General features: G+C 32.9%; 1 protein-coding gene across 2 annotated transcripts; it reads left to right on the top strand.

Moving 5' to 3' along the window:
- Positions 1–25,277, top strand: AspRS (aspartyl-tRNA synthetase). 2 transcript variants are annotated; one of them, XM_067281762.1, is made up of 15 exons: positions 1–128; positions 2,372–2,465; positions 2,547–2,715; positions 3,810–3,912; positions 12,981–13,083; positions 13,199–13,273; positions 13,355–13,535; positions 13,816–13,950; positions 14,025–14,172; positions 14,245–14,313; positions 14,382–14,502; positions 24,553–24,633; positions 24,719–24,830; positions 24,896–24,967; positions 25,043–25,277. In XM_067281762.1, exons 1-15 carry the CDS (start codon positions 100–102, stop codon positions 25,132–25,134), a joined length of 1,584 nt encoding a protein of 527 aa, XP_067137863.1. In that variant the 5' UTR covers positions 1–99; the 3' UTR covers positions 25,135–25,277. The 2 variants fall into 2 exon arrangements, with proteins under 2 accessions (XP_067137863.1, XP_067137857.1); XM_067281756.1 differs by having other exon boundaries at positions 127–263.

Raw genomic sequence — 25,277 nt, forward strand, 5'->3', positions numbered from 1 at the left:
TGGCAATGCTTTCCGTATGGTCACGTGTCAAACACGTTGTTGACTGGAAAGGTCGACATTTTTAACTTATGAACTATTTAAATTCAAAATAAGAATAAAATGGCCCGAGAAAGTCCAGAAAAGGCTGGGTAAATAATTATAAAATCGAATCTACGTAAATTAATATTAGAAAATATATGTTAAGTGAAAATGTGGTTTAGATTAACCAGAAGCTTTTTATGTAAAAATACAACAAAATTAACATTATATAAATTCTTTAAAAGGTGAGTTGGAAGCTTATCAATTTTATTATCCTTTTAAAGAATTTATATATATATATATAAAATATTCGATTAAATTGATGACTGAGATCTAAAAATCAAAACATTTATGGTAGAAGTTACTTTTTAGTCCATTCATTTGTATGTTTATAAATAGTTGAATGACCTAATAGTAACTTTTACCAAAACTATGTTAATTAAACTGTTGTTTTAGTAATAATTCATTTAGAAGTTAAGATGTAAACTCTGAATGAGAGGTTTCTTACTCCCAAAATTGTAGACCTCTATACGAGCAAAAAAGTCAAAGGAACCACACTAGGCTATTTTCCATGCTCTGCACATAGACATGAGCCATAGCAAGTGCCTGCGTGGAAATGAGCTTCCAATTCCCCCATACGACTATATAACTTCAAACAATCAATGAACAGTCAAGTGGCCTGCTCAAAGCCAGAATAGTTGCATGGGCTAAATAGCTAAATGTGGTAGTTTTGGTGGAGCGATGCGACTCCCGATTGTCTGAGATCCGAAAGTGGACCTATTTTGGGGATCTGTATATTTCCAAGGGTTGCATGTAGAGGTGTGGTTTCTTTGACTTTATTGCTCCTATGGGTATGGTCTACAGCTCTTATAAGGCCTAACTGTCTTATTCAGAGGTGTAATTGTACCCATTTGGATCTCAACATAATTAGAATTTTATCTATAATATTCTGACACAAACTGAGTTATAATGTATGAAAATCGGTGAATATTTATTTAAGTTTTATAAATAACTTGAAGAAAATTGCAATAAATCAAAATTACAGTGTTAAAAAATGGTTTCTTTTGCTTATTAATAATGTGAAATTAGGCTATGTGACTTTACTATCATTTTTACTCTATCATGTTTCATAAATATGTATGTCAACAAAGAGGCTCTCCATAAATTATGTAACATAGATGTGGGTGGGTAATTGTTAGGGGTATTCACAAAAACTAGATTGATCCTTGGATAACAGTGATTTATTCTTGTTTTTGAAGTATTGTATGGTGAATCATGTTTGTTGTTGCTTTGTATGTTATACATGTAATTAAATAATGCAACATTCAGTATCCTCTGTTGTGCTGTTTTCTAATATTGGCACTCCAAGTTGGTAATTTTATCTTGCAGCACTCTGTTTCTGTATTAGAGATAGTGTACTTTTTGTACTTTTAATAATACTTGTAAGAAACATTACAATACTGCTCAGCACTATATTTTCCAGCACCTTGGTTGAAAATCAGTGCCTTAGTTAAGGGGGTTGATCAGGGATATGCTATGCCTTATTCAAATTTTAGGGGGGGAATGTAATACAGTGTTACAGAGCATTATAACAGGGATGGTACAGGTAACCCCCGTATTACACGGGAGTTACGTTCCAAAAAATTGCTGTTATGTGAATCCGTGTTATATGAAACAAAGAAATAGTGCAAAAGGGGGGTTAGGTACCAAAAATTAAAAAAACATGCTGTTAAATCCTTCATTAAATCGGATTTATGATTCACAAAAGGCCGATGCAGGCATCGGGGCATACAAAATTACAAATAAAAATAATAATATACTGAATATTATACTGTAAAAATATAAAATATATATAAAATAATTTATATTGTTAATTTAAATAATTGCTAGGGTGCCCCTAGTGGCCATTTTTGGCATACAGTGATAGAATCCAGTTTTTCAGCTTTATATAGTAGATTTTTTAATGGGTAAGATACTTATTTAAGTAAATATTTTACCAGAGATTATTCATCCTATATGATGATCTCAGCATGAGAATCATCAACTGGTAACAGTTTTTAATACATTTCATGTTGTACGAGGGTTTTACCTAATTCCCAAACCATGTTAGAGTGAACCCATGCTATAGAGGTGCCGTGTTATACTGGGGTTACCTGTAGTTGAAAAATATAAAAATAGAAAATAACATTATGTAACTTATGAGTAATTCAAAATGTTCTGCATATTTTCTGCTTGCTTGCTTGCTTATTCACTATAGTCTATAATATTTAACATTAGATTATGTGTAGATAGAATGAATGAAGCAATGTGAATCGTGAAATATTAGGAAATTAATATTTAAATATCATTTTAGTGAAGGTGATCAACCTTTATCCAAAAAAGCACTTAAAAAGCAGGCTAAAGAGGCTGAGAAAGCGGCAAGAAAAAGTGAAAGACAGGCTCAGAAGGTGAGTATTTTTTAATATTAAAATTTCTTTTTTTTTTTTTTTTTTTACCTTTCAATGTTTATAGACTGATGAATATTTCAGGAAGTCGTCGAAGAAGATGACTATTCTAAAGATTTCTATGGGAAATTACCAATGATGCAATCTCATAATAAACCAAAGAAACTATTACATAAAATAAGTGAGTTAACAGCTGATTTGGCAGATCAGAAGCTATGGGTGAGAGGACGATTACATACAAGTCGAGCAAAAGGTAAAGTTTTGATGTTTGATTTTTATGACCTTTCATTTAAATATCAAATTAAGGTTAAACTCTTTAACATATAGATAAAGAATTATGTGTAACACAATGTTCTGAAATTATAGAATTTGAATTTAATCTGATGGTTACTAAAAGTTAAAGTGGACGTTAAAGGTTCAATCTTAAGTTCAGCATATAGCCAAACATTATGTAAATTTCCAGCCAAAAATTAGGTTTAATACCATATGTTATAAATGTTTACGACCATTTTACTTTGGTCTTCATCAGGCATTAGCAAAAAGAACTGAATAAGATATTTTAGAATGCATACAAATTTCTGAATTATTGAAAAGGTGTGGTTATATTGTGAACTTCCTGTTTGAGTTGTATGTGTGTAATTTTGAATAACAATGTTTAAAGAAGTGAAATGATATGCTTTAATTAAAGTAAATGTAAAGAAGCTAATTGAGAAAGGGATGATCGGTTGATTGTGTCAAAATTGTATATATTATGTGCTGGTGATTTCGCCCAACATGCCACAGATTTGCCATCCCTGCTCAAGATCACAGATTTGAATTTTGCTTTGGATATAGATGCTAATGTTTGTCAGATTTTAATGAAGATTATTATAAAATACAAAGATTAACAAAATATACTGTTAAAACATGCTAAAACTTCAAACACTGAACTAGACTGTAATCTTCAACCACAGGAAGTTTATGTAGGATGCTGTAAAAATCCTGTATGAACATCATCATCTTATACCTCATTATATGAAATGCATTTCAGTTCAACTCTGTTAAGTCTTTGAATGGAAAAAACATAACATTATTTTCTCTCATCATCTCTTCTCACATCTAAATGCCTTAGCAATTATTATTTTATATTTAAACAATACAGTTGTTATCTTATTGTATTAAACAGATCTAGCCATTGATTACTCAACTTAATTAACACTTCTTTTCATGGCAGTGAAGTTTGAATAATGCTTAGTTAATGCACCTATAATGGTGATCAGATTTCACCACTGTTAAAGATGCTTTAATTAAGCTAAACAGTTAATTTGGAAGAATCCATAATAATTTTAAAATTGATATTTTGTTTAGGTAAACAGTGTTTTTTTGTTCTCCGTCAACAACAGTATTCAGTGCAAGGACTTGTGGCAGTATCTGAGACCGTCAGCAAGGCTATGGTCAAATTTGCCTCAATGTAAGTCTCTAATCAAGTTATAATAATTACACAGAATAATTTGCATAGAAATATATATTTTTTAATTATTTATATTGTATATTGAACTGTCAAATGCATGTTTAGAAAGCTATAAAATTTATTGATAAATTTCTTACAAAAAAAAGAAGTTAAATAATATCTACATTAAGTACTTTCTTCACTTTTTCATGCATGAAATCATTACACAAAATGGCAACAATTATATTTCTGATCAGCTTTTAATGTGAATATTTGTGCAATTTTATATTATTTTCTATTAAGTCTTCCAAATATATGCAAAAGATAAATAGTCTATTTAATTTTTATAATATTTTCATTTGTTTAATGACAAAGATTGTAACTGAATAAGCAAAAAAATGTTTGTTAGAATGATACATTTGTCATCAAATTAAATGATTCGTACTTTGATGAGGAGAAGAATTTTTAATTTGTCAAAAGCATTTAATTAATATATAATTTCTATTACAAATTTAATATTTTCGTAAAGTTTCTTTTTAGACTGCAAATTATTGATGTACAGGTATACCTTGTCTTACATTGGTAATTGGTTCCAAGAGAGGTGACGTAAGTCAAATTTACTCGTGTAGTTATGACGTAAGTCATAGTTTCGACTTACGTCGTAACTAAACGCCAATAATGAGCACTTAAAGATCGCTAAATAAGGCAACAACACAGAAACACAGATATTTTCATGTTTTGTTCTCTAGGATTTATGATGATTATATTAACATTTACTGTAAATGTGCATATTTTAATATGATTTTATATGCTTTCAATGCTTTTCTAGTGATATTACGACTTCAATGTTTGTGGCGGACGGATTTAAAGTTGAATGAACTGACTTAAACTTGATTTTTATTTTTCCATATACTTTTTTGACAAACGATGTATAATCAGGAACGACGTAACTCAAGGTATACCTGTATATTACATAATTGTAGTTGATAAAGTATTATGTTCAATAGTTTCAAAAGTATTTTGCAGGATTTTTCTGCCCTATGGGCACCGAGATTCTCTTTTTTAGCAAGCCCATTATGGGTTTGGCCAGACCCATGATGAGAGACAGGGCTCAATATATTCAGACCCATCATCCATGAACTCTTTTGGGATTTTTTTTTGATCCATTCGGATTCAATCCCAAGTCCCTCAGCATGGTGGCTGCCACCTTAGTTGCTCGGTCGTTTGGCCGTCAAAGTATTCTGGAGGTAATGAATTTCTTCGAGAACTTTGTTTATAAAAATTAATTGGTTTTGAGTCACGTGAACTGAAATCTAGTTGAGAATTTCACAAAAATTACAATGAACGAATATTAACGATTAGCACAGAACAATTATTTTTCTTATAATTTTAACTCTAAAAATACTTCTTGAAATAAAGAATTTTTCAGAAACAATAAAATAAATGTTTTGAGCCAAAAATCTTACTTTTAGATTATTTATTGAAAGATTTTTTAATTTACAAAAAGCTTATATTTCTCCAATATATACCCATTTGCTATTAGAGAGTGCTATCTGTAACTTTTTTCTTGTTGCAGCTGCACTGTTTATTAGAATAAATATTTAAAACTTACAGAAATGTTACAGAAGTGATTAGTTTTGTTGTAAAACTAAAGAAGTATATATGACAACAACTCATAACCCAATTTAATTAATTAAAACCAAATGATCAGCTGAATTATTGGGCTATTTTTGGACTATGTTAAAGAATAGTTACTTGTCATTTTGACTAGACTTATGTGGATATGCTGCCATCTTGTATTAATTTTAATAATCGTAATAAATTAATTTTTAAGTTAGAAATTTTTGGAAGAAAATAATTGGGTCAGGACTCAAACCTGCAACTTTTGCTTACCAGAAGTTTCTTACCATCATAATTTGGCTAAAGATGTATACAAAAACAAAATAAAAATTTAAAATAACAGAATTCTGGTGTTTATAGAATGTTAACTTTATTGTTGGCCCAGAACTTTACCTCATACTGTCATATGAACTGAGCATATGAACTACCAACTATTCTATGAACTGAGCTTTACCAACCAACACTCTTTATGTTAGTTACATTCAACTGTCAGATATGAAATGGATGCTCTCCTCTTCCTCTTTTCCTATAGTCAAACTATGAAGTTTCTATGGGAAGACATTTTCTAGCTATCCTCATATATCATTATTTTGGCATGTGATCAAATCCTTAATATTGTTGTATAGTTTAATTGTCAAACTGAGCTTATTATGCTTAATAATACACTTAAATAATTTTAAGAGTTCTTTTCAATTAAGCTAAAAAGATCAAAATTAGCACACAACGGTAAATTTATCTTATAAATTTGCCTATTACAATCATTTGATTTTGCACATCTGGAAATATGCAAATTTTTAATAATTCTTGATAAGCACTCACTGATGACACATCATACTTCTGTTATTATTGAGAAAGAGCATTAGTGAAGCCTCTTCTATGTGGCTTACACAATTATGTTCATTCTCAAAATCTGTTTGATTGATTATTTATTTCTCATTTGATTAAACTTTGCCATTTTGTATTAATTGCAATGAGGAATCCAAAAATGTAATGAGGGTCCGTTTAAATGTAAAGAATAAAGTTCATGATGTTGTTTGTTACTTTAATATCTCTGTATATTGAAATGTCTGTGCTCTCTGATGCGACTGAGTGCACGTAATGGAATTTGGGCCTAGGGGTCAAAAATAAAAACAGCATTGTGTGTGCCTAATGGAAAATAGGCACGAAAAACACACGAAGCAATCAATGGCAATTGCTTTGTTCTTGGATTGCCTCTCCATGTTGGCAAGTACAAGGATCCTCTCTCCACACACGGCCAGTGCAAGGATGGTATCTCTCATAGCAAGCAGGCACAAGGATAGTCTCTTTTGTGGTGGCAAGTGCGAAGTTCACCTGTTTGCATCTGTCATGTACAAGGATTGCCTCTTTTGTGCCCTAAAAAGTGTTGGAATTGCTTCTTACTTTCTGGCTTTGCCTCAATTTTATCACAATATGACAAAGTCGCATAATGTCCTAGTTTTAAAATTTTACACAGTTTGAATAAATTCAGATATAATTCCTTCATTGTTTATCAGATGATTTACAATGGAGATCTTTTGGAAAGATGGAAGTGGGCCAATCCTGGGTTGAAGTTGACTTACTATTAACAGAAACAGTCTGTCATTCTTAAAGTAATTGAGAAACCTGAATCATCATCATAAGACTGGGACAGGACCAAAAACCACTATCTGATTGTGACTGCTAAGTGTCATAGGGGATGACAGTAACTTATTCTCCAATGAGCTCTCAGCTGCTTCTGGAGTGATTGTTTCAAAGCATACTGTTTATAGTAGGCTTCAGGAGAGTGATTTTTATGTAAAACAATCAGTGGTATGCATACTTCTATCTCATGGGAGAGTCCATTTGAATTGGTGTCACAAACATCGCTCCTGAATCCAAGATTGGTGATTTCATGTTCTTTTTGGTGATGAGTCTAGATTCAGTCTAGACACTGACTCTTGATGAGTCTTCATATGAAAAGAACCTAGGACTCACTAACATCAGGGAGAGGGGGGGTCTCATGGTTTGGGCAGGCATCATTTTGAATGGCCTTACATCTCTCCATGTGTTTCGGGGAAACTCTTTGACTGATCAAAGATACAGGGATAAGTTCGCTTTGTAAGACTTTTGAGGGGCACCAATAATCTCAAATTTATTTATATGAACAATAATACTTGTCTACAAGGCAGTGCTGGTCAATGAATTATTTGAGAGTGGGGATATTTGGAGGATGATTTGGCTAGCCAGATCTGACCTGAATCCAATAGAGCAGGGGTCCCCCCAACCCTATGCCCGTGGGCACCATAGCGCTCGCCGATCGTTTACATGTGCCCACCGCTGTGCGACCACGATAAAAATAAAAATATTTCAGTTTTCAATAAAATGCTATGTAAAAGTTTTTTCGTTTTTAATTATTAACCACTCAAAAGTAGAAATGGCATTCAACACAGATAAAAGCACAAAGCGAAATGCAACTGATCTCTTTTTCCCCTCACGCCAAATCTTCACCAACCAAATTTCCCATACCTAAAATGAAATAAACTGGTCCATTTCTGTGATTGCCGTGACAACACAAACATTTGTCTGGAGCTCATCCAATGTTGCCATATTTGGCTACTTTGCACCAAATTTGGCTACCCTTTTTTAGTTTGGCGTAAAAAAATATCATTTGGCGCATTGGATACTTCTTGCACTACATAAATTTGACGTGGCTACATTTTTGGATACATATTATTTATAAATATATTACTTGAATAAAAATGCACTTTAAAATGGTGTTTTGTTGTTTTTTATTAATTACAGATCCAAATAAAACAAATATTTGTTTTATTATGTTTTTCAAGTTATGCTTTTCTTCAAATACATTTTTGTTTGTCTCCTTTATAATAAATGAATTTATCTATTTCTAAGTAAAAATTGAAAGTGTTGGTAGAAATAATTTTTTTAAATATCTTTTTTTGTGATAAAGTTTTAATACTTATTACTATAATCTAGACATGTTAATTCTTAAATAATAAAAGTAGAACAAAAGTAATATTAATTTTCCTATTCCAAAGAACTTCTCAAGCCACAGTTATTTAATTTGAAAGTTGACTGAGATTTCTTTATTAAACTAATATGTGCATTTTGCATATATCAGTTCCCTTCGTCAATTTGGTCTTAGGTTTTTCTGTTTTAAAAGATATTTTAAGCGATTTTAACTTTTCCTTTTTTAAACTTTTTCTGTCTTGTAGGCACTCAGAAGGCCTTTTTAAGCAAGTTCATTATGGGTTCGGCCACCACACAATTGGGCTGGTGATGAGGGAACGGGGCCCTACATATTCGCTTGGACCACCCCGAAAAATTCCTGGGGATTTTTTGACCAAATCGGATTCAATCCCGGGTCTCTCCAGAGGGGTAGGCTGCCACCTTGACCGCTCAGCCATCCGGCCGTCTTTAACGTTTCTTTATGTTATTTTCGATGATAAATTTAATATCTGTTTTTAATATTTTAATTTGTTTCTGTAGTCTACTTTCTGTACTGTGGGGTATAGGCATTCTTTATCTATTATTATTATTAATGTGCAGTGCGTATTGGCTTAATAAAGAAATCTACTAATCAACTTTTAAATTAATTAAATAATTGTAGTTTGATAAATCCTTTGTAATAGTAAATTTGATTAAAAAATTAATTTTTCTATGTAATATTCTTGATAGTTCGTAATTAATTATAGTCTATCTTGGCAAGATCATTTGTTGCATAATTCATTGCAATATATTTTGCAGATAAAATGAGTGTTCTCGACATAAAATACATGCACATACTGTAATTTACTGACTTGTGAGTCTTGCCATCCTTACTTCTGATCAGTTGACATGCCTGTAAATTGGCCGAAAACATTTATCATGATTAAAATAATTGCTGGAAAAGCACGAATGGTGTGTTTTTATTTTAGTCTCAAATTTCGGGTTATTAGAAAAGAAATTTTTGAGTTGGCTACTTTTTATAAAATTTTGGCTACAAACACTAAAAACATCTGGCAATACCGAGCTAATCTCGTGAGAGCCAGACAGTAGTGCTGTGAGATAAACGTCGTTATTTATTCTTAATTATATGCTCATATATTTTGTATACTGTGTTTCCTCCTTCATTTTTTTAAATACTTCCTTATTTTTACCCCAAAATGAGTGGATCAAGTAAAAGACAACAGACCTATAATTTTAATACTGAATGGGAGGATTCATATTGCTTTGTCAATTTAAAAGACAAATGTATTTGTTTGTTGTGTGGAAATAGCGTGGCGGTGCCGAAAAAACATAATGTTGAACGTCATTTCCTGACAATTCATGGTACTTTTAATACGAACTTTCCACTTAAATCTGAAATAAGAAAGAAGAAAATAGATCAGCTAAAATTAAATCTGTCTACTCAACAATCAATTTTCACTAGGCCAGTGTTAAGATCTAAAAATGTCACTATCGCTTCTTTAAAAATTTCTCACATACTCGCAAAGAAGAAAAAGCCTTTCCAGGATGGTGAGTTGTTAAAAGAATCATTTCTTACTGGCACCGATTGCTTATTTGAGGGATTTTCCAACAAACGTGAGATTATGTCAGCAATACAAGACTTACAGTTGTCAGATAACACCATTACAAGAAGAATACAAGCCATTTCAAAGGACATGCAGACTCAGTTAAAGAGTGACTTGGAAATATGCGAGTGGTTCTCATTACAATTTGACGAGTCTACAGACATATCAGACACAGCACAGTTAGCAGTTATGGTGAGAATGGTATTTAGTGACTTTACTGTAAAAGAAGATCTAAAAATATTACCCATGAAAAGACGAACAACAGGTGAGGATATCTATAAAATATTTATAACATATGCAAAGTCGATAGATATGCCTCTCCAGAAGCTGTCTACGATAACCACTGATGGGGCACCAGCAATGGTTGGTAATGTCAATGGATTTATTTCCCTTTGCAAAAAAAGATGAATCATTTCCAAACTTTATGTCGTATCACTGTATTATCCACCAGGAAGTTGTGTGTGGTAGAGTGGTAGAATACTACCCTTTGGACACGTGATGAAAATAATTACAAAAATAGTCAACTTAATTTGCCCATCTCCTTTGTAACACCGCCTTTTCAAGGCCCTATTAGAAAATCCTGAAGATCCTGATCTCGTTCTGCATACTGAAGTACATTGGCTCAGTAAAGGCAAAGTTCTTGCTAGATTTGTAAATTTAATTGAAGTAATAAAAAATTATCCTCAATGCCAAACATCAAAATTTTTTTGAACTAACAGACCCTCGTTGGCTAGCAGATTTGGCTTTTTTCACAGACATAATGGAAAAACTGAATTATAGAGCTGCAAGGAAAGGACAAACATATAGCCACAATGATAGGGTCTATAAACTCGTTTAAAGCTAAACCGGTTTTGTGGATATCACATCTGAAGATGAAGTCCCTTGTGCATTTTCCAAATATGAAAAAAATGATAGGCAACAGTGAAGTTGACTTATCAACATTTGTTATCAACCTTCAATTACATCAAAACCAGTTTGAAAAGCGCTTTCAACAGTTTAATGTCATCAAGTTAATGGTCACCTTTTTTGTCAATCCCTTTACTTATTAAGTAAATGTAACCGAACTAGCTACATATATTTCAGAGCTTGTTCAAGTAAGGACAGAAGATCTGGAGATAGAAATTTTGGATCTTCAGAACGACATTGTCCTAAAGTCCATTGTATCAGGTGAGAATTTCTGGAATATAGTTGAAAAAAACAAATTTCCATTCTTGAAAAAAAGTAGCATATAAAATAAAATTGGTTTCGGTTCTACATACTTGTGTGAATCATTGTTTTCAACAATGAATATCATACAATCAAAGTACAGATCACGACTAACAGATGAACACCTTGACGATTGCTTACGAGCAGGAATATCATCATACTCTCCTAATTACGAAGCAATGGCCAATGAAACGCAATGCCAAAAATCACATTGACTTTCAGATTTATATTTTTTATAAAGAATTTTTATACTTTGTAGATTTTGTATGCATTGTTTAGTAATTACTTGTTTTGTAAAAATTATTGTTAATATTCTTGTGTATGTTTTATTACATTTTTGGAATTAAATGTTTTTTGTACATTATGTGTATGTACTGTACAGTACAGTACTATTAACTATGTCCAAATATAAATTCACCTTGAAAAAATAAATGGTGCCCGCCGTCCGACCAGTATTCTAGAATGTGCTCTTAGGCACAAAAAGGTTGGGAACCCCTGCAATAGAGCATGTCTGGGATGGCCTAGGTGCTCATTTGATCTTGCCTCCTCCCAGAACACTCCCCAGAGCTAACAATTGCTCTACTGGAGGAGCAAGATTTATTGCCAGAAGACCTCTTCTACTGCCTGGTATTTAGCATAAAAGCTCATTGTGAGAGTTGTATAGCAGTTAGAGGTAATTATACTCCCTATTGAACCCCTATTTTTTAGAGATTGGCTACCTCAGTTTTGCATATATTTGGTATAATTTTTACATTTTGTATTTTTTCTTATTCATTTTTTATTTAGTAAGGCTAGGTTGATTACTTATTGAATAAACTATCTGTGTACCAAATTTCATAAATTTTAATAAAGTACAGTCTAACTTGGTTATAACGTCATTGGATGTAACGACAACCCTAATGTGACGTCAAATTTTTATCGGTGCCACGACTTTACTATACTAGATAATGTTAAAAAACCCGCTTGTAACGACATAAAACCCTGTTTTAACGTCATATTTGAAGCACTCCCAAATTTACAAAATTAGATTACAAATTTTATTTCACAAAGAAAATACTACGTGTTTAGTCCTAGGGTCTAGAACAACTGTGGGTGGTGCTCTCACCACCTGACTTTGGTGGGGTGAGGTTTGCTACACTTTTAACAACGTGACGATCGGTTATTATGTACTCATTTTCAAATTATTTTATGCTAAATTGTTAAATATTCTATTATTTTTAATATAACATATTACATTAAATAGTTTATAAAGAAATAATTAAATTATTTTTAATTGGCATACATTAGTTTAAGCTTTTGTTGCCTTTTGATTCGACATTATTCTCAAAACCGGAAGTTCTGCCATTATTGAAATTTATGACAAATAGAAATTTCTTATAAAAGGTGATTTTTGAAATTTTTAATTACATCGATGTAAACTTAAACATAATAATGTAAATAAAGTTGATTTAAACATGTAGTTTGCATTTTTATACATATGATAATAAATTTATTATGATAATAATAGACTTCGCAGATAACGACACTCAGTTATAACGTCAAAAAATTGCCGGTCCCATGGATGACGTTATAAACGAGTTGGACTGTATTTGGTAAAAAATTCTAAATTTCATGTTTGTTTACTTAATTTTGGACACCAGTTTATTTTAAAGCAATTTGCCCAATCTATTTACAAGAAAATAACTTGCTTTTTATTTTAAAATTCAAAATTAGGATTACTAAAGAATCTATAGTTGATGTGGAAGGATATATTCGTGTTGTTCCTCAGAAAATTGAAAGTTGTAGTCAGCAAGATGTTGAACTACATGCACTCCAAGTATATATAAATTTACTTTATTCTATTTATTTTACAAGTTCTTAAATTTTACATTGAATAATATCAGTTAGAATTATTAGAAATGTCTGATTGGTTTAATTGTTTCTACTTCTAGTTATTTGTTATAAGTGCTGCTGAAGCTCGCCTCCCTCTCCAGATAGAAGATGCTGCCAGACCAGAAAATCTTGATGTATGTCTTATTTTTTTATAATTTAAACAATATAATTCCAACAACTATGTTTTGTATTTGATGATAAATGCTTGTAAACAGGATCCCGAAGGATTAAAAATTCATGTAAACCAAGACACTCGATTAGACAATCGTGTGCTTGATCTCCGAACTCCCGCCAACCAAGCTATTTATCGGTTGCAGGGTGGCGTTTGTGAGTTGTTTCGAGAAGCATTGAAAAGAAGACACTTTACAGAGATACACACACCAAAGATAATTTCTGGTAATATCTAAATGCTTGGTTATTTTTGTAATATATAAAGGCATTTCCACATGTTCTATATTTGCCAAATGCTGATGAGCAAACGTTTTGTCAATACCGAGTAATGTGGTTGATTTATTCGTGAGTAATATTCAGTTCAGTATTCAGTGCTTTTCACTCCTTGTCGGTACATTGTGCCAAATCGAAGGAAGACAAATAGACAATTATTCAACAATTGGCAAATACTAAATGTGTGGAGCCTTCTTAGATAAATTTTTTAAAAATTTAATTTTACCTACAGCTGCAAGCGAAGGTGGAGCAAATGTTTTTGAAGTTTCATATTTCAAAGGTAGTGCATATCTCGCACAGTCTCCACAATTATATAAACAAATGGCAATTGCAGCAGATTTCGACAGGGTTTTTACTATCGGAGCTGGTGAGAGTCTGGAAAATTTTGTTTAATATGTCAATATATTAGAATATCTCTAATTTTACTAAAATTTTATTTAGTATTTAGAGCAGAAGATTCAAACACTCATCGGCATTTGTGCGAATTTGTTGGTCTTGATTTAGAAATGGCTTTCAACTATCACTATCACGAAGTTATTAATGTTATTGGTGAAATGTTTGTTGAGATGTTTAAAGGTTTGCAAACCAAGTAAGAATATTCAGCAACATAAATAGTTAAGAATGTACAGAAAATTTTATTATAAATATTTTATTTCAACAGATATGCTGACGAAATCAAAACAATCTATAAACAGTATCCTGCTGAACCTTTTAAATTTCTTGAGCCAAGGTGAGAAGAATTTTTATAAGCATTTCTAATGATTAATGAAAATTAAACATTTAATAATTTATATATAGTCTGAGGCTTGAATTTCCCGAAGCCATTGCAATGTTAAAAGAAGCCGGAGTAGAAATGGATGAAGAAGAAGATCTTAGTACACCAAATGAAAAATTACTTGGAAAGTTAGTGAAAGCTAAAGTGAGTTTATCAAAATTATATTGTTAACTAGTGATGTAACGAATAGTATATTTGGCCAAACTATTTGGCTTGATTAACGCACGTACGAAAATTGGCGCGCAAACCGCATTATGGCAAGGATCGCGCACCTTGCTCTCTATTGGCCCGCTGTCACTACGATTTTTCCTTCCAGTAGGTCTAAATTATTTAAATTAATTAATTAAATTATAATTATTAAAGTTAATATGAGATGGAGCCTAATGTCTACCTCTACTGCCAAATTGGTTTATAATTTATGTAATAGCCGTAAATAGCTTGATATGATTCGGCAGTTGTTGGTATTTAGATGTAAGTTATAACTTAAGTTATTTTATTTGCAATCGATCTTTTTAACTCTTTTTAATTAAGCACTAAAATTTTGTTTTTACTACGTATTTGTAGACTGAATAGTACCCTAAGGATATACTTTAGTGGGGACATATGGTCTAGTTTCTCCCCAGTTATGGAACAGTTCAAATATATTATTGGGGGTTTCTATTTGTGAAGTTTTGTGATATTTTGTTGCTATTGTTTTTGTCAATATTTTTAAAATTAACATGATTTCAAATGTTATCTTTTGTATATAATGAAAAATGCTCATTCTTTGCTTTATATATAAAATAAATTATATATTAGTTACTCATCTTCTAGAAATAGATAAATAATTCTTTCATTAAATACGATAAGTTTCAATAAAACGTTTCGTAAAAAATATTAAAATATACGTGAATACGAATATAACATAATTAACTAAACAATAACATTAATGCCCAATACATTCTAACCTACACGCCATCAATGCCATAAGATATCGGGCTAGATAAAGGCTATAATATTATTTAATTACGAAATAATTTAATACTAGAGTTAGATGCTATTTCTTATTAACTTTAATAATTATAATTTAATGTTCAGCATTAATAAAAGTTACCAAAATGATTAATTTACTGTGTTTTTGTTATTTCTTACTCCTGTTTTCAGATATTCGGTATTCGGCCGAATAGTGAAAAATAGGCCGAATACCGGGTAGTAACTGAATATTCGTTACATCACTATTGTTAACACATAAATATTTTAAATTTTTTGCACAATTTTCTTTGTATGTCTTAAATTTGTAATTTATTTTGTAAACAGATACCACACAGTAAGGTATCAAGAATATATATATATGTAAATTGGCATTCTACAAAGGTCAGATAATAAACAGACACTCACTGAAAAATTATGTTGATTTTAATAAATTCAAATAAAAATTTATGTTCACGATCATGTGAACATCTTTTTTAATTAATGGATTCTCCATAGGATATCAGCCTACCATTGTAGGATTACAAACATACATAGGCTTACACATCTCTGTTCAGATTCTCAAGATGGGTGTATAATCGGAAAGTGTTAACATTTTTTATATTTTTCTCTGAAGAAAAACATTTGCATCATATTGAAAAATTCACTTGACACGATACACTTGAAATGATAATATCTAAGTGATAAACATAACTAAAAGTGTAGCAATTGTGGTAATACTTACTGACATAAGATGATAAACATATAATTAAAAGTGTCAAATCCAAATTTTATATTAATTTACTAATAAAAAAGAAAGAAGGAATTCAGATGAATTTTTTTAATTCTTATTTTAAAGTAGATTGTCTCTCATTTTGAGAAGTTTTTTAAGATAATTTGGATACTACTACTAAGAGGGTAGAGGAGGAACAAGACAAAAATTAGAAGAGATGGGGAGGGAAGGATACGTAAAGAGAGCAGTGTGTACAAAGGTAAATTCCTTGCAAGAGTTGTTTTGACTTCCATAGAGTGTACATAATCACTGCTAGATATGTTGTTTAATGCCTTATGGCAGCATTCTTTTTATTAGTGGCAATCTTGACTTGGTAATCTGTATCTTGTGGCTCTTATCAATGCAGTTAGTGCATTTTTCATACTTTAGATATGTAAGTAGTGTTATGGCACTGCTCAGCACTATTTTGCAACATCCTGGTTGAAAGCTAGTGATACCTCTGTTTTTGTCGATAATCCATCCAAAAACAATCGGCGAAATCTGAAACTGACGAAAACCGAGGCAATCATTTTCATATGAATCAATGTACAGTATAGTAAATCCAATTAATTTGTTCTAGACACTCCAAAATACATACCAAAACACATTTTATGGAGAATAAATATTGTGTTTAATACTAAAAACAATAAGAAATTAATATAAAATTAATATAAAAAACTAATGTAAAGAATAATGAACATTTAACATGGCATTTGAAGGATTACTGGCTCTGGAAACTTTTTTTGGTTCCATGATGAGTTAAAAAGAAAGGAAAACAATGGAATTATTTGGCTAGATGCGCCGGGTAATGCTCACACAACAAGAAACAATGCCAAACTGAGCAGGAGAACGCATGGGTTGCCCTATGTTTTTGCAAAATTAGCAGGAGGTGATGTGGGCACACTGATGAAATTTGAGATAACTGACAAACACCGAGACAAATTTTTGGCGTAAAAAATTAACGAAAATTGAAACTGACGAAAACCAAGGTATTATCGTACTTTCTTATAGCATAGTTATACAGAGTAAGTGTCACCTAACAACTACCAGGAGTGCAATCAATAGGGGTTTCACCCCAAGCAAATATAAACATACAGTAAGACTCCTCTTAACGTGGGAGATGCGTTCCTAGGTGACTGAGCGCTAAACGAAACAGTGTTAAACAGGTCATCTTAACATGTAAATAAGGGGGATACGTGAAACAGAACAGAGAATAGGAAAATTTATCAGTTTTTTTTTTGTTTTATTTTGTAACATTTATTGTTAAATACTTTTTTATTACATTAATTATAGACCTATTTATTGCTAATATCGAAATTTATTCATAAAACATTCATGAAAATAAAAGAAAAAGTTCGAGTAAAGAAGTTATGTTTGTGATGAGGAAGGATCTTCCTCATTTGACATCTTTTGTTTCTTTGTGAAAAAAGTCATCTAACGTTGTTTGCCTTTTCCTGTTTTGTTCAGCAAGCAGTTGTCGATAGCAAGACATCGCATCCATGACACTTCGTCTTGCCTTTGAACTTCTATCAAAATTGAAATCATTTTGTATAAACTGATCCATTGTTTCAGTTATACTGGCTAAACTTTTTTTTAGAAAATCCGTCGAAAGTTCCTTTTGTTCCTCATCTTTAGAAACGCTAATTTCGTCATCTTCATGCACCTGTTGTTCTACTAATTCTTTAAGATCGTCATTGGAAAAACTTTCTCCAGTTGTAACTTGCAATAATTCTTCAATATCCTGCACATTTATATTATCCAACCCTGTTTTATTAGCTAGCTTGACAATTTCGTCGACACCAACAATGGATTCTCTTGTGTCAACATTCTTGATTAGCTCAGCCATACATTCTTCCATACTCCTTTCAAAATATTTCTCAATCACCTCATTCCAGGAAAGATTGATGTTGTCTACAGCATCCATGATATTATAGTTTTTCCAAAAATCTCTAATGGATTGTTTATCTGCTCCATCTGTTTAATCAATCAGTTGTCGGAATGTCCGCCGCAGATAATAAGCTTTAAAATTTGATATTATGCCTTGATCCCAACACTGCGTGCGATCTCGGGTAATTCCAATACTACCGTGTAATACCGAAACAGCGTTAAGTGGGGTCTTACTGTACTATTAATACTGTATTTAACAACTAGAACAATGATGATACCTTGGGTTTTATATACTCATATATTTGTGGGATCACTTGGGATTTAGTTGTTTAAATTTATGGTCATAACCGTTAGTAATTACTATGTTAAAAAGCAATATATAAAGAAACAAAAGATACTTGCATGATATTGACTGAGCAATTTTTATTTGAATTAGAGTTTTGTTTAGAATACACTTTGTAAAGGTCGCTTTTAGCGTCCTGAGTCGAAAAGCCGCACGACAGAGATAATTAGTTCCACCTGGAGCTGGGGCCATAAACGGCCGGAAGGATCAAAGGAGTAGCGTCTCCGCTTAAGGGTCATGTGTTGGCCACGTGCCGGCCGGCTTGGGAAAAAGGAAAATGTAAATAAAGCACGGACGCAAATGTAAGCTACGTCGGCAGGAAATAGGGCGGACGTCTTTGAAAGCTCTAAGAAAGGGAAGGAACTGATTGGTCGCAGGAGGTAGTAGCAGGATCCCTTAAATTGGTAGGGTGGCGAGGAAAACGGAGAGAAAGGGCGAGAGACCGGATACGTGGTGATCTCTGACACTAGGTAAGCCTTTGAGGTGTATAGAGAGAGCGTTCTCCTCTTGGAAAGTCCTCCGGAAAAAGGTTAGTGTAGAGACGGACGGCCACGCGGTTGAGCCATCTCCGGAAAAGCGACTTGAGTTCCCCGGACAGACAAGCCGACGTGCGACATCACAGCTTTGTTACAGTAGCGTATGTAATGTTGTTGAACATTGTACAGACTTTGTAAATATTTGTAGTGTAAATAAACTGTATATAACTACTTGTTGAGTGTGGAGGTGTAGCTTTCCTCGAACCATCTAACGGACATTCTCGAGTCGTAAAGAACAACTCGAGACGGAACATTTGTAAAGATCGTGATGGATAATAAGGATCTTCACTCACTTTATTAATTAATTAGAGTACACACAGTTTTTTTGTGTATAGTTTTGGCTTTGTAGAAGGGAAAACCCACAGATAAACTATAATTAAACATCAAAACTATATTTGTTAGTTAGTTTTGATGTTTAATTATACAGTAATACCTTGGTTTTTGTTGACTTTGGTTATCATCGGTTTTGGTTTTTGTTGATTTTTTCACGAAAAATTTGTCTTGGTTTTCATTGATTGTCTCGGATTTCGACAGCATGTTCAAGTGACCTTGCTGCTAATTTTGTGAAAACAAAGGGCAACCCACGCGTTTTCCGGTGCAGTGTGGCATTGTTTTCTCATTGTGTGAACATTACCCCATGACGGCCCACCATTGGCTAATGGTTCTGTTCCCTGAACACTGGGAGTTCGGTCATAGGTTTGCGCTTTGCTAAGGCTAGCTGGCCACGTGGAGTTTTCCGGTTTTCTCCATGTCTATACGCCTGAATAGGGGCCAGTTACCCTTAAACGGATTTTCTGGAAGGCATTATTCCCCTCAATATGACCATCATAAACGTATACTACTACTATTACATGACAATTACGTCACACTTTACCACAGGGCGATATAGGCTAGAATCTCATGTCCAACTAGCTTCTACAAGAAAAGACATTATCCCGCGTGTCTAGCCAAACAATTCCATTGCCTTCATCTTAATGCTAATTATCTTATCTTTAATTTTAATGCTTTTATCTTTATGCTAATTAGTCTTTTATGTTAATTTCTTATTGCTTTTAGTATTTAACCTTATATTAATTATTTATAAAATGTGTTATTGGTATGTATTTTGAAGTGTCTAGAACGAATTAATTGGATTTACATTGATTCATATGGAAATAATTGCCTTGGTTTTCATTGGTTTTGGATTTCGCCAATTATTTTCAGACAGATTATCGATGAAAACCGAGGTATCTATCTGTTTGACAAATGGAATATTAAATTATAGCACATTGTTCATGTTGTAGCAGGTTATTTAATAACATATTTAACTTAATGCCAAATGATTATCGGATTACATTGGGCTACAATAATGCTGCTAATTATTAATTAAAAGTCAAATAATTTAACAAAATTCACGCCTAAATGCTAATTCCAACAGTAAACGAACAAGAAACTTTAATGTTTGAACGTTTTCGGCTTCTTTTAGAGGCCCTCCTCAGGAATGTACAAAAGAACAGTTCTATTGTTTGAAAATTTTCTAATCGTTGAATATGGCTGTGTTCCAGTTTTTTTTTTTTTTTTTAATATTTAACGATGTACCGTACGATACAAAAATCATTACGTTTAAACATAAAATTATATTTTAAATAAAGCTATAAATAAACTCATTATTATTATTATTATTATTATTATTATTAGGTGTGCGATGTAAACGATGTGGAAATTGTTTTCTTTTACATAGCAGAAAGACAAATATTTAATTACACATAAAATTATTGTTGTGCTTGTGGCATTGTAAATAATATTTCCACGATTGTGGAACCGGAATATAATCGGAGTCAATGCAACCTCCCTTCATGCTTTCTATATAGATCTCAACAGCCTCCAACGAGCGTAAGTCGTGTCGGTCAATGGCCCTGTGTAAAAGAGTAGCTTCATCCCAACATAGAGAAATCCTGTGTTCGGTAGCATACTGGGCTAGTGCAATATTACACTGCCGCTTGGAGACATCATATTTGTGGTCCCATATTCTAGCCTCAAAGGATCTATATGTGGATCCGATGTATGTTACCCAATGATTGAAACGTTCGTCATGCAATGGGATGTGGTACACTCCTGGCACTTTCTTGTCGTCGGACTTGTCTTTAGCATTAGTTAATAGTCGGAAAAGATTCTGTTTTCTCTTATATGTTAAACGCAAGTTTAAATCCTTAGTGATTCTATTATAAATTTGTTGAAGGGACAGTTCGTAAGATATAACCACCCGATTCTGCTGTGTATCCTTAACCCTCGTGTTGAAGGTAGTTATCGTAGATTGCTGGTTAGCAGCGAGTCTGTCTATTAAGGACTGGTGGTACCCGTGTGCAGATGCTATACACTTGACTCGTTTCAGTTCGCTGTAAATATCGGTCATCTCAGAGCAATGGGAGTAAGCCCTTGAGACTAGGGCCCGGAATGCCGCTATTTTAAAGGGCCAATGGTCTACTGAGTTAGCAGGTATGAAGTGCGGACTGTATGTTGTTTTGCGGTAAATATTAGTATTCGTGGCTATATTTTTATTTGTCATACTAATCTTGACATCCAAGTAATTAACTTCAGTGCTACTCTCCTGATCTAATTCTAGTGTTAGCCCGTATGCATTGTTGTTAAACATTTTTAACACTCCCTATATCAGGTTTGGTTCTCCATATAATCAAAATATTGTCTACATACCGTGTATAGCTAAGGATATTGTTTTGTTAGTTTGTTACGACTCTTTCTTCTAATTTTTGTAAGACAAGTTTGCACAGATCCTCGAGATGGGTAGCACTACCCATTGGTACCCCCCTTTTTTGGATGTAAGTTTGACCATCAAAGTAGAAAAAGGAAGAAAAGCATATTAGATGCGTAAGTTCTAATATTTGGAAATGGAATCTCTGAGTGTCAGGTGTAGTAGTGAGAAAAAATCTCTTAGCGTATAGAAACATGGTTCCAAACGAATGGAAGGGAACAGCGATACAAAATCAAATACAGTAAGATATTCGTTCCCATTTAAATTTATATTATTGAGTTTGGCAATTAGTGCTTTGGAATTAGAGACAGTAAAGCTGTAAGCATCAAGTTGGCATTTTAATAGGCGATGGATATTCTTCTTTAACAAGAACGTGGGAGATCTGGCTTTATTGATTACAGGTCTTAATTTTTGCTGAGGTTTGTGTTTTGGCAAAAGCAAAAAGGCGGAGGGTGTCAGGGAAGCTAACTATTGAATGTTGAAGGCCTAAGATTGCAGGTAGGCCACTGCGGGTGAATCTACCGACATGACTTTGTAGCTTTGTTGTGTAGGAGATCTCAGTGGGTTGACATTGAGTGTCTACTATATATTGGTATAATATACTGACATCGGTTGCCCTTAGCAAGGCAATCGTCATCATGCTAAGGGCAACCGATGTCAGTATATTATACCAATTTCCTAGTATGCCACTATGGCCAGGAACAAATACAAAAGTTATCTTATTAACAAGATTTTTAATATGGTGCTGGATATATGTGATTTTATTGCTATTGCAATTGGGATTTAATAGAGCTTTTAGGGCAGATTGAGAATCACTGTAAATGTTGATAAACAGAATTTTGTTTGGCCCAACTGAACAGCTTGATAGATAAAGGTATTTGCAGGTATCTGTACCTTCTAACATATTGGGCAAAATATGTCAGTTTGGAGGAAGATACAGATACTTGAGCAGACATGAACATGGGGCTTTTGGACCCATCTGTGTAGATATTAATGTCTGCATGGTTATCCATGGAGGAATCAAATGACACCAAATATACCTTGGGGATAACCTTGTTTGCAGGGTGATGATCAGAGATAGGGTAATTGCAATATGGTAGCATTTGAACAGCCGTAGATAGGAGTTGAGCCTTGATGTTTGTAGTTCTGATGTAGTAGTTTAGAACCTTTTCTACAATACATAGTGGCAAAGGAAAGAGCTCTGCTAGAATCAGAGAGAGAAACAATTCTGCAGCACTTTGAAATTCTGATGGCAAACTGTCTTTGAAAAAAGAGTAATTTACTGCTACTGAGTACTAGTTACATGACCCCAATTAGAAGCTGCATAAAGTAGCATTGGCTGTATTGCCCCATTATATAGAGTTTTACAAGCTTTATGATTTAGTCCCCAGGTGCACCAAGCATATTTTAGCAGCATGTAGTTTATTTTCTTGGCCTTAGCCAAGATGTAATCATTATGGCAACGGAATGTGGTTTCTCTCTATTCTCTCTTCTTTTGTTTTGTATGACGTTTCTGTTTACACGTGCACTAGCTAGTCGATCTGACAAAGGTTTTTCCGTCCTTTTGTGAAAATTAATATAAAAATGAATATTATGACGTTGATTAATGATGATGATGATAAAAAGATTGTTAATAATTAAAAAATAAAGTTTTTTAAATAAATTGTTCATTCAAATTTATTAAATTTTTATATTTTTAAATTTGTTCACATAGTCTTTTATAAATAACAGTACATATTAATTAATTAATTAATAATTATATATTTTGGACCTAAGGTTTTAGGGTTTCATTAAAAAAATTTATTTTTGTTAAAATCTTTTTATAAAATTATGCCTAAATATTACGTAAGATAGGGAAGGGGAGGGGGATCAAAGAAAATATTATGGTTTCTTACACAGGGGTGGGTGGGGGTCTAGAATGGCCGAAATCGCCCTTACATAATTTGTGGACAGCACCTAATGTAGTCCCTGAGCCCTGCCAAAGATGTGGGTGATGGTGGCATATGAACTATGTCTTTTACGTATTCTGACAGAAAAAAAAATCACATTGGGTGAGGTCCAGAGATTTGGGATGCATCTGTACAGCATTAAGTCGTCATTACTTTATGCCCAATTCAGTGGTATGAGAGTTCTGCATTCAGGTATCAATGCACTTCAGTATGTTAATGAGGTGGACCCCCATCCTGCTGAAAGACAGTTATCAGAAATACCTATGCTGCATAGCCACAATTTTGTCAACATGTGCCATGGTGCCACCTGGTCTGTTGCAAGGAAATCTTCACATGTATATTTCAAATTTAGAGAGTTGCTTTTTCGTTTCATGTCTGGCATGGATGACCCAGCTTGATACTTTGGAAGTTAAAGGACTTTAAAACCTGATGATTCATTTGTAATAACCCTGTATGTTACTGGCCGAATGGCTGAGCCCAGGAATTTTTCAGGGGTGGTCCATTCAGATATGTTGAGCCCCATCCCTCACTACCCAGCCATCTCATTGTGGGCCTGGCCCAACCCATAATGGGCTTGTGTAAAGAGGCCTCCTTAGTGCCCACAGGGCGGAAAGAGTAAAAAAAAAAACCCTGTATATTAGTGTCTTGTATTAAAAAATCCAGTTCTATTGCATTGCTGGTCCTTTGATCATAAATCTTTATAATGGTGATTCAGAAGTCTGTACAAAACAGACTCCGTCCTAAAGGACACAATTGCGATGCATATACACATTAATACTCACGAGTGAAAAGAGAACATTCGGCATTCATTAACTGTCACTCACACACACATTCTATAACTTATCTTAATAAGGAGAATCATTTGCTGTTGTATAGACTTGAATCATCCTGTACAATTGTTCATCCTAAAGCACTTCTAGAAATTTGTAGTTTATAAACAGATCTGTTTAAAAAGTTGGATTTTTAAAATTTTAAATAAATATATTAATTGGTCTCATTTATATCCTTAGTACGACACTGACTTTTACATTCTGGACAAATATCCATTGAAAGTTCGACCGTTCTACACAATGCCAGATCCACACAATGCCGTAAGTATGCAATTAACATTTCACATTTTTAAAAAAATTTTCTTAACTCAAATAACATTCAGTAATTCATTCAAATGACTTTTAGAAATCATCAAATTCATATGATATGTTTATGAGAGGTGAGGAAATATTATCTGGTGCTCAGCGAATTCACGATCCTGATTTTCTAACCATGCAAGCGACCAAACATGGCATAAGTAAGTGGATTTTAAACTAATTTTTACATTATTACAGATATGTAACTTTTTTTTATTTTAATTAGATTTAGAAAAAATTAAAGCCTACATTGACTCGTTTAAATATGGATGTCCACCTCATGCTGGAGGAGGAATTGGTAATATTTAAAACCAATAGAGATGATGATTCTAAATTTTTCTGCAAAAAATATGTGACATTCCTTGTATTTCAGGGCTAGAACGAGTTACGATGCTGTTTTTAGGCCTGGACAATGTTAGAAAGACTTCAATGTTCCCAAGAGATCCAAAGAGGCTCACTCCATAATTGATATTTCAATTATTTGCATTGTGATACAATTAAATGCTTGTAGATTTGAATGATAAGCTTGATTTTTTAAGATATCGAATGAAGTAGATGTCTATAGTATGATAGAATTAAACAACTGCAAGTTTGTGATGAGAAAACAA

The sequence above is a fragment of the Centruroides vittatus genome, unplaced genomic scaffold (assembly GCF_030686945.1).
Source record: "Centruroides vittatus isolate TY-2023 unplaced genomic scaffold, ASM3068694v2 contig_120, whole genome shotgun sequence".
NCBI classification, from domain to species: Eukaryota; Metazoa; Arthropoda; class Arachnida; order Scorpiones; family Buthidae; genus Centruroides; species Centruroides vittatus.